A 10,898-nucleotide genomic window follows, 5' to 3' on the forward strand; every position below is an offset into this window, starting at 1 on the left:
GAGGGAGGGAAGGAAGGAAGGAAGGAAGGAAGGAAGGAAGGAAGGAAGGAAGGAAGGAAGGAAGGAAGGAAGGAAGGAGCCGAGGTGGCGCAGTGGTTAGGGTGCAGTACTGCAGGCCACTTCAGCTGACTGTGATCTGCAGTTCAGCGGTTCAAATCTCACCGGATCAAGGTCGACAGCCTTCCATCCTTCCGAGGTGGGTGAAATGAGGACCCAGACTGTGGGGGCAAGTTGCTGACTCAATTTGCTAAAAAAAATTGTAAACCGCTTAGAGAGGGCTGAAAGCCTTATTAAGCAGTATAGAAGTCTAATAAATAAATAAGTAAGTAAGTAAGTAAGTAAGTAAGTAAGTAAGGAAGGAAGGAAGGAAGGAAGGAAGGAAGGAAGGAAGGAAGGTATCCCAGGAGAGAAGCAACCTAGAACTAAGGAGAAATTTCCTAACAGAGGGAAAAATTAATTTAGACAACCATTTGTCTGAAGTGGTGTAGGGTCTCCTGCCTAGGCAGGGGGTTGGACTAGAGGACCTCCAAGGTCCCTTCCAACTCTGCTATTGTGTTGTATTGTTGTGTTGTGTTTTGTATTTTCCAGGCAACCGGTGGGTTGTGACAGCTGCTCATTGTCTCCACGAGGAGCTGGATCCCGAAAATCCAGTTTTCCGAAATACGGATGTGATCAGCCCGTCTTCTTTCACCGTCATCCTGGGTGAGTGAGCAGTTGCTGGGAAACGAACCAAGTTTGTAACTCAAGGAGGGAGGGAGGCTTTGACAGGTGCGCCTCGACGTACGACCATTTCATGGCACCGAAGAAACTGGTTCTCGCAGTTATGACTGTCTCTGCCTCCTTTCCACGGTGCTGGAGAAAGTCCCTGGCAGCCAGTCCTCAGAGTTACGACCACCTTGGCCTCTTTTCTACGGCCATGAAGAAAGTCACTGGCAACCGGTCCCCGCAGTTATGACCATCTCAGCATCCTTAGGGTCAATGTGACCAAAGTTTGGGTTCTTGGTATCTGGCACGTATTTACGACGGTTGCAAAGTCCTGGGGTCCCGTGATCCCCATTTCCAGGGGGGGGGGGTTTCTAATAAGCAAAGTCAAGGCGGGTGGGAAGACGGATTCACTTAACAACCGCGATAAACAAGCTAATAAAAAGATAGTAAAATCAGGCCCAACAATCACCTTGTTGAGCAACCAAAATTCAGCTCCTAATTTGGGGTGATGGAAACTAATCAAAGAGAGAAGCAACTTAGAACTGAGGAGAAATTTCCTGATAGTGAGAACAGAACAGAACAGAACAGAACAGAACAGAACAGAACAGAACAGAACAGAACAGAATAGAATAGAATAGAATAGAATAGAATAGAATAGAATAGATATTGGAATGAAGAATAGAATAGAAAGGAATAGAATAGAATAGAATAGAAATTGGAGAATAGAATAGAATAGAATAGAAATTGGAATATAGAATAGAATGGAATGGAATAGAATAGAATAGAATAGAAATTGGAATAGAATAGAATAGAATAGAATAGATATTGGAATATAGAATAGAATGGAATGGAATAGAATAGAATAGAATAGAATAGAATAGAATAGAATAGAATAGGATAGGATATTGGAACATAGAATAGAATAGAATAGAATAGAATAGAATAGATATTGGAATATAGAATAGGATAGGATAGGATATTGGAATATAGAATAGAATAGAATAGAATAGAATAGAATAGAAATTGGAATAGAATAGTATAGAATAGAATAGATATTGGAATATAGAATAGAATGGAATGGAATGGAATGGAATAGAATAGAATAGAATAGAATAGAATAGAATAGAATAGAATAGAATAGAATAGAATAGAATAGAATAGAATAGAATAGAATAGAATAGATATTGGAATATAGAATAGGATAGGATAGGATATTGGAATATAGAATAGAATAGAATAGAATAGAATAGAATAGAATAGAATAGAATAGAATAGAATAGAATAGAATAGAATAGATATTGGAATATAGAATGGAATAGAATGGAATAGAATAGATATTGGAATATAGAATAGAATAGAATAGAATAGAATAGAATAGAATAGAATAGAATAGAAATTGGAATATAGAATAGAATAGATATTGGAATATAGAATGGAATAGAATGGAATAGAATAGATATTGGAATATAGAATAGAATAGAATAGAATAGAATAGAATAGAATAGAATAGAAATTGGAATATAGAATAGAATAGATATTGGAATATAGAATAGAATAGAAATTGGAATATAGAATAGAATAGAATAGAATAGATATTGGAATATAGAATAGAATAAAATAGAATAGATATTGGAAAATAGAATAGAATAGATATTGGAATATAGAATAGAATAGATATTGGCATATAGAATAGAATAGAATAGAATAGAATGGAATGGAATGGAATAGAATAGGATGGAATGGAATAGAATAGAATAGGATGGAATGGAATAGATATTGGAATGAAGAATAGAACAGAACAGAATAGAATAAGAGATGGAAGGGACCTTGGAGGTCTGCTAGTCCAACCCCCTGCTTAGCCAGGAAACCCTACACCACCCCAAACAAATGGATATCCAACATCTTCTTAAAAGCTTCCGGTGTTGGAGCATTCACGACTTCTGGAGGCAATTTCTGTTCCACTGACTCATTGTCCTAACTCAGGAAAACTGTCAGAACAATTAACCAGTGGAACTACTTGCCACTAGAGGTTGTGGCTGCTCCATCATTGGGGTTTTTTTAAGGAGAGACTGGGCAGCCGCCTTGTCCGGAAATGGTATAGGATCTCCTGCTTGGGCCAGGGGGGTAGGACTAGAAGACCTCCAAGGTCCCTTCCGACTCTGTGATTCTAATTCCAACAGGGAAGCACCGGACTCAGAGGCCAGACGACACGGAGCAAATCCTCCGGCCTCAGACCATCCACATCCACCCTTCCTACAAGGCGGCCACCTTCGAGTACGACATCGCCGTGGTCAAACTCTCCGGAGAAGCAACTCTGAACAATTACGTGATCCCTATTTGCTTCCCGGATGGTTCGCACCCTAAAGGTGAGGTTGCGGGGAGGGAGGGGGGGGGGTAGCCTGGCAGGTTGGCTGGGGAATTCTGGGAGTTGAAGTCCACGTCTCTCTTAAAGGGGCCATAGTTGTCTTCCTCCTCCTCCTCCTCCCTTCTAATACTGATGATGTTACCTAGTTGGGTCATGAAATGTCTACAGCAGTGTTTTTCGACCTTAAAACACCTCATTCCAATATCCATTCTGTTCTATTCTATTCTATTCTATTTTATTCTTCATTCCAATATCCATTCTATTCTATTCTATTCTATTTTATTCTTCATTCCAATATCCATTCTATTCTATTCTATTCTATTCTTCATTCCAATATCCATTCTGTTCTATTCTATTCTATTCTATTTTATTCTTCATTCCAATATCCATTCTATTCTATTCTATTCTTCATTCCAATATCCATTCTGTTCTATTCTATTCTATTCTATTTTATTCTTCATTCCAATATCCATTCTATTCTATTCTATTCTATTCTATTCTTCATTCCAATATCCATTCTGTTCTATTCTATTCTATTCTATTCTTCATTCCAATATCCATTCTGTTCTATTCTATTCTATTCTATTCTATTCTATTCTATTCTATTCTATTCTTCATTCCAATATCCATTCTGTTCTATTCTATTCTATTCTATTCTATTCTATTCTTCATTCCAATATCCATTCTGTTCTATTCTATTCTATTTTATTCTTCATTCCAATATCTATTCTATTCTATTCTATTCTATTCTATTCTATTCTATTCTATTCTATTCTATTCTATTCTTCATTCCAATATCCATTCTGTTCTGTTCTATTCTATTCTATTAGCTGGGGGATTCTGGGAGTTGAAGTCCGCAGGACTTAAAGTCGCCAAGGTTGAGAAACACTGGTCTACAGGAAAACCACCCAGCTCAGAGAGCACCAAGGACCAAAGATGGGTGGGTGGGTGGATGGGTGGAAATTAGCTGATCATGGTCCCGTTTTGCAACCTTCTGACAAGGATAAAACCTTCTGACACTTAACGAAAAGCGATGCACTTTAGCAACTGTGGCAAGAAACGTTATAAAACGGGGGCCAAAGCTCACTTAACGACTGCCTTGCTTAGCGAAACGAAATACTGGGCTCCATTGTAATCTCCTTGTCTCTTTGCCTTCTCCCCACCCAGATGCCACGGTCATCGTCAGTGGATGGGGGAAACGGTTACTGCAGCGTCTCCCGGATGCCTTGATGGAGGTGACGTGGCGCCTCCCCGTCGGTCTCGTGACCGATCAATCGATTTATTGATCTCTCGGTGGGAGGGAGAGGGATCTGGGGCCATTGCAGCCGTTGTTCGGACCCAGCCTTAGCAGAAACAAGAAACAGACTCCTCATCACCAAAAAAACCCTCTTTATTTACCTCGTGTGAATTAATGGCATTCACCACCGAAAAATCCCGGCAAGGAGTTAACTGCAGTACAGACCTCATCAGTTTCTTGTGATAATTGCAAGGCCCAAAAGGCTGCCAATGAACAGTCTTTGTGGCACGAAAAACACAATGAGCAAAATCTTCAGAAATACGAACTGTTGTCTCCTACGACCACCTTTCCTTCTATTTAGTCCCCAGCCAGGGAGGAGCCATTCAGTGTCCACGGATGCTTTGCTTCCCGAGTCAGCTCCTTCTCCTCCGTTGCTCACCTCTACTAACTGCTCTGCCCATTAAGTGCATCTGGAACAGGCCCCACCTGTTCTTCTGCCTCACTCGTATCAGCCTCCAAAGGCAGCTGTCTCTCTCGTGGCTGGGAAATGTCCGACGCTGAGCATCCATCCGACTCCACCCTTTTCATCACTCAAAACAAACCAGTTAGACTATCAAGGCTGACTCTTAAATACACCTTTACTTGTCTCTGGAGTTTCTCTGTCATCCAGGTCATGGTTGCCCCAAAAGTGCTCCCCCCCCCAAGAGGCAACTGGTTTTTTCTTTTGAAGACATTTCACCTCTCATCCAAGAAGCTTCCTCAGCTCCGACTGGAGGGTGGAGGAAGGGAAGGATCAAAGAAAAACGATAAAATCCAGTTGCATCCCGAAAAAGCTGTCGGAGAATCTCCATACCATTCCTGACCGGTGGCAGTCTTGTCTCTCCTTGAGAGCCTCCAGGGATGAAGCTCCCACAAACTTCCGAAGGCAGCTTCTGTTCCGTTGAATATAGGAGCGTTGTAAGGGACCTTGGAGGTCATCTAGCCCAGCCCCCACCGCCTGCCCAAGCAGGAGACCTTATATCATTTCCGATTGGTGGCAGTCCAGTCTCTTCTTGAAAGCTTCCTGGGATGAAGCTCCCACAACTTCCGAAGGCAACTTCTGTTCCATTGAATATAGAATAACAGAGTTAGAAGGGACCTTGGAGGTCATCTAGTCCGACCCCCTGACCAAGCAGGAGACCCTACACCATTTCTGACAGGTGGCGGTCCAGACTCTTCCTGAAAGCCTCCAGTGATGAAGCTCCCACAACTTCCAAAGGCAACTTCTGTTCCATGGGTTGATGGTTCTCACCGTCAGAAAATTTATCCTTATTTATAGGTTGAATCTCTCCTTGTTCAGTTTCCATCCATTATTCCTTGTCTGGCTTTCGGGTGCCTTGGAAAATAGCTTTTCCCCCTCCTCTCTGTGGCAGCCCCTCAAATATTGGAAGATGCAATCATGTCTCCCTTGGTCCTTCTCTTCATTATATTAGACATATTCAATTCCTGCAACTGTTCATCGTATGTTTTAGCCTCCAGTCCGCTCATCATCCTGGTTGCTCTTCTCTGCACTCTTTCCAGAGTCTCAACATCTGTTTTATGACCAAAACTGCATGCAGTATTCTTGTTGTGGCCTTACTAAGGCTTTATAGAGTGGTAGTAGTACCCACCTTGATCTTGATTGTATCCCTCTGCTAATGCAACTTAAGATTGCATTGGCTTTTTTGGCTGCCGATGGCTCATATTTAATTGATTCTCCATTTCTTCTGTCTGTATCAACATTATATGGATCTATCAGAATTATACTCTTGGTAAAAAAATAATAATAATGTCCCAGGTGACAGGATAGCAGTCTTCCAATATCTCAGGGGCTGCCCCAAAGAAGAGGGAGTCAAGCTATTCTCCAAGGCACCTGAGGGCAGGACAAGAAGCAATGGGTGGAAACTAATCCAGGAGAGAAGCAACTTAGAACTGAGGAGAAATTTCCTGACAGTTAGAACAATCAATCAGTGGAACAGAAATTGCCTCCAGAAGTTGTGATTGCCCCAATACTGGAAGTCTTTAAGAAGATGTTGGATAGCCATTTGTCTGAAATGGTATAGGGTTTCCTGCCTAGGCAGGGGGTTGGACTAGAAGACCTCCAAGGTCCCTTCCAACTCTGCTATTGTATTGTATTGTATTGTATTGTAATTTAATGAAAAGAAGGACCAGGGGAGACATGATAGCAGTCTTCCAGTATCTCAGGGGTTGCCACAAAGAAGAGGGAGGGAGTCAAGCTATTCTCCAAGGCACTTGAGGGCAGAACAAGAAGCAATGGGTGGAAACTAATCAAGGAGAGAAGCAACTTAGAACTGAGGAGAAATTTCCTGACAGTTAGAACAATTAATCAGTGGAACAGAAGTTGCCTCCAAAAGTTGTGAATGCCCCAACACTGGAAGTCTTTAAGAAGATGTTGGATATCAATTTGTCTGAAGTGGTGTAGGGTTTCCTGCCTAAGCAGGGGGTTGGACTAGAGGACCTCCAAGGTCCCTTCCAACTCTATTATTCTAAAATAGGAGTTTCTTTTACTGGATGTGTCAACAGGACAGTTGGCAGGGAGCAGAAAGACAGTAAAACATCTCTCAAACTAACCTCGAAGTCAGTCCGGCTGCCACAACTCAACCTTCAGAGAACGTTCACTTTTACCTGGATGCCAAATAATCTTTGTGGACACGATGCAATTTATTTTTGCGTCACCCCTGAGAAGAGCTGGTCTCCAGCTCTCAAAAATGTGTCCCTTTGCTGTGGTTCAACCTTCAGAGAACTCCAGGCCAAAAACTAGGCCACCTTCATAGGTGTGGACTTCAACGCCTAGAATTCCCCAGCTAGTTCGTCCTGCCCCCCCCCCCCCCCAAATCAGCTGTCATTTCTGGGTTTTTTTGTCCTGCAGATTGAAATCCCCCTGATCAACCACGAAGTGTGCAAGAGAGCCTACGCCGAGGTGCAGAGAATGGTCACGTCGGACATGATATGCGCCGGAGAGGAAGAAGGTAAATGGATGGGGGAAAGGGGGACCCCCCCCCCAGAAGCATGTGAGTGTTCTAACCGAGGCTTCCCAAGATCACGAAGTTGACTCCTTGTCCTGATAAAACCCCTTTTTATTTAGTTTTAAAGGGAATTCCTTTCCAGCAAAGTCCCGGCCGACAGTCTTTCAAGAGATTTCACAACTACAGACCTTATCAGGCTTGGAGAGCTGCCAGGCTGATATCTTCTAGGTGGCGCAGTGGTTAAATGCAGCACTGCAGGCTACTTCAGCTGACTGCAGTTCTGCAGTTCGGCTGTTCAAGTCTCACCGGCTCAGGGTTGACTCAGCCTTCCATCCTTCCGAGGTGGGTAAAATGAGGACCTGGATTGTTGTTGGGGGCAGATATGCTGACTCTGTAAACCGCTTAGAGAGGGCTGAAAGCCCTAGGAAGCGGTATATAAGTCTAACTGCTATTGCTATTGCTGTCTTCTAAACTCCATGCTGTAGCAGCAATTCCTTGGCTAGAAGTCATTAGCAGATCTCCACTCTTAATGAATTGGACTAACTGTCTCCTGCAAACTCCACTCCCCTTTCGCTCCTCTTTTATCTCCTATGGGAGGGGCCATTCACCATCCACCTGTGGCCTTTACTCCCGAATCGGCCCTTGTTCCTTAGCTGTTCCCTTCTACTGGCAGCTCTGCGCATATGCCCACTGGGAACAGGCTCCTGCTGTTCTTCTGCCCCACTGATATCCAACTCCGAAGACAGCTGATAACTGTCGGATGGCTCTGGCCCCCTCTCTGCCTCCGACACAGAGCCCTCCTCAGAGCCTTCCCCAGACTCCAGGACTGGCCCAGGTTCCTCCCCAACCTCCTCACTCTCCGAATATATACCGCCATCTTCACTGGCGGGCCACAACAATGAAGTCCACCAGCATCTATTCAGTGGGCCCTAGAGAGACCCACACTCTGGGTCAGAGCAAAGAGTTGCAGGATACAGGGAGTCCCCGACTTACAGCCATTCATAGAGCCGAGGTGGCACAGTGGTTAAATGCAGCACTGCAGGCTACTTCAGCTGACTGCAGTTCAGCAGTTCGGCTGTTCAAATCTCACCGGCTCAAGGTTGACTCAGCCTTCCATCCTTCCGAGGTGGGTGAAATGAGGACCCGGATTGTTGTTGGGGGCAATATGCTGACTCTGTAAACCGCTTAGAGAGGGCTGCAAAGCACTGTGAAGCAGTATATAAGTCTAACTGCTATTGCTATTGCTATTTAGTTCAAAGTTACAGCACTGTTGGAAAAAGTGATTTATGAGGGTTTTTCCCTAGATGGCATTGCAAGCGTCCTCTGGGATCTCCAGTCACTCGTTTAATGACGGTTTGAAGTTACGACGGCAATGAAAAACGGGATTTAGGGCCATTTTTCACACTTACGACCGTTACAGCATCCCTGGGGCGGGGTGTGTGTGTCACGTGATGGAAATTCAGATCCTTGGCAAGTGACTTGTATTTATGAGGGTTGGCGGTGTCCAGGAATCACGTGATGATCCCCTTTAGCGACCTCCTGACGAGCAAAATTGATGGAGAAGCTGGATCCGCTTAACGACCGCGTTACAAACTTAACAACGGCAGCGATTCGTTCGACGACGGTGGCAAAGAAAGGTTGTAAAATGGGGCAAAATCTCCCGGAATGACAGAAATTTTAGCCTCCCCTTGCGGCTGTGTGCCTGCCAGTTGCCAAACATCTGGATTTTGATCGCAGGGGCCACGGGGATGCTGCCACGGTTGTTAAAGTGTGAATAGCTTCAGTGCCGTCGTAACTTCGAACGGTCGCTAAAGGAGTGAGCGAAGAACCCAGAGGGCACGTGCGATTCCATCTCTCGATTCCATCACTGCAAACCCCATTATCCCCAGCCTGGCGACCAGCACATCTGGAATGGGTCCGGGAGGGGAGGCTGTCCTAGAGAGCAAAGCTTTCTTCGGGTGTCTCGCAGGGGAATCGCAGAAACATCTGGGGGGGAATTATGTCGGCCGATGGAGCAGAAGTTGGGAATTCTCACTCTCTCTCTATCTCCCTTTTCCCCTAGGGGGGAAAGACGCCTGCAGTGGGGACTCTGGGGGTCCCATGGTGGCTTGGAGCAACCGGACGGGCCAATGGCAACTCCTAGGGACCGTTTCGTGGGGCGACGGATGTGGATTGCAAAACCGCTACGGGGTCTATTCAAATGTCCTCTTGTCCATCCCTTGGCTAAGGCAAGTGACCCAGATGGAAGACTGAAGCCTCACCTCCAGAGAGCTTTCCTTCCTTCCTTTCTTCCTTCCTTCCATCTTTTATTTTTTTCCTTCCTTCCTTCCCTTCCTTTCTCTTCCTTCCTTCCCTTCCTCCCTCCTGAGTTCAGCATCTTTCAATCATTCCTTCCTTCCTCTCTCTTCCTTCCTTCATTTCCATTCTTTCTTTCTTCCTTCTTCTCATTCCCATCTCCTCCCTCCCTCCCTTCTTTAATCCCACCTTCTTTTTTCTTCCTTGCCATTGTTTCTGTCCCCTTTTCTTCCTTCCTTCACTTTTTTCGTTCTCATCTTTCTTTCCTTCCTTCTCTTTGACTTCGTCCTTACTTCCTCTCCCTTTCTTCTGCATCTCTCCCCCTCTCTCTTTCCACCCTCCCTCCTCCCTCTCTTCTTTTCCTTCCTTCCTTTTCTCATTCTCATCTCCTTCCTCCCTCCCTCCCTCCTTTCATCTCTCTCCCTTCACTCCTTCTTTCTTTCCTCTCCCTTCACTCTTTCTTTCTTTCCTCTCTCCCATTCTTTCCATTCTTTTCTTCCTTCCTTCCTTCATTTTTTCTTTTCCTTTCCTTCCTTCCTCTCCCCCTCTCTTTCCTCCCTCCCTTCTCCCTGTCTTCTTTTCCTTCTTTCCCTTCCTCCCTCCCTTTCCTTCCTTCCCTTCCCTCCCTCCCTTCTCTGCTTTCCTTCTCTTCTCCTCCTTCCTCCTCTTTTCTTCATTCTCATTCCCACCTCTTCCTTTCCTCCCTCCCTCCCTCTCATTCCCCTATCCTTTCTTTCCTCCTTTCTCCTCCCTCCCTTCCTCTCTCCTCCCCCCCTTTCTTCCTTCCTCTCTTGGGGATGACCAGAAGATCTGGTCCAAGACAAGATCCAGCTGAATGCAAACTCAGCTCCAAGGACTTTTCAAAGCTAAACCGATCTAAGGGAAGAAATGTGAATTTTTTAATAAAAAGCACCGGATCTCTGCAGCCGTGGCTCATCCTTGGGAAAGGACTGACTAATCAGGACTCAGAGAAACCTCAGGAGAAATATAGTCCGGGGGGGCTTGTGAGAGCCCCAGCTGGGCCCATGAGAGACCTGGGACTTGGTCACAAAACTCTGCAGCTTACCGGTCAGAAGTCATCAAGATCTGATTGACAGATTGACACTTTGGAAGACCAGGAAGGATTGCCATTCACTTTCCTGAGCCTCGCTTTGGATTCCAACCTCCAGAAATTCCAAAATTCCTTGCGAGGTCCCGCTTATCCGGGAGACGTTATATAGGAAGTCCTCGACTTACAACGCTTCACTTAGCGACCGTTCAAACTTACAACAGCGCTGAAAAAAGTGACTTC

General features: G+C 44.8%; 1 protein-coding gene across 1 annotated transcript in view; it reads left to right on the plus strand.

Moving 5' to 3' along the window:
* The window catches only part of LOC148043420 (mannan-binding lectin serine protease 1-like), a 78,370-nt gene extending 67,838 nt beyond the window's left edge, over window positions 1-10,532 (plus strand). The window contains 5 exon segments of the mRNA XM_087725022.1: window positions 589-702; window positions 2,886-3,071; window positions 4,238-4,305; window positions 7,216-7,315; window positions 9,375-10,532. Of these exon segments, the coding sequence (XP_087581148.1) occupies window positions 589-702; window positions 2,886-3,071; window positions 4,238-4,305; window positions 7,216-7,315; window positions 9,375-9,565 (659 nt within the window). The 3' untranslated portion in view covers window positions 9,566-10,532.
* Window positions 10,533-10,898: the final 366 nt, after the last annotated feature.

This window comes from Thamnophis sirtalis, unplaced genomic scaffold (genome assembly GCF_051295495.1).
Source record: "Thamnophis sirtalis isolate CommonGarterSnake01/CBP01778 unplaced genomic scaffold, rThaSir2_p1.2 scaffold_11, whole genome shotgun sequence".
Lineage (NCBI taxonomy): Eukaryota > Metazoa > Chordata > Lepidosauria > Squamata > Natricidae > Thamnophis > Thamnophis sirtalis.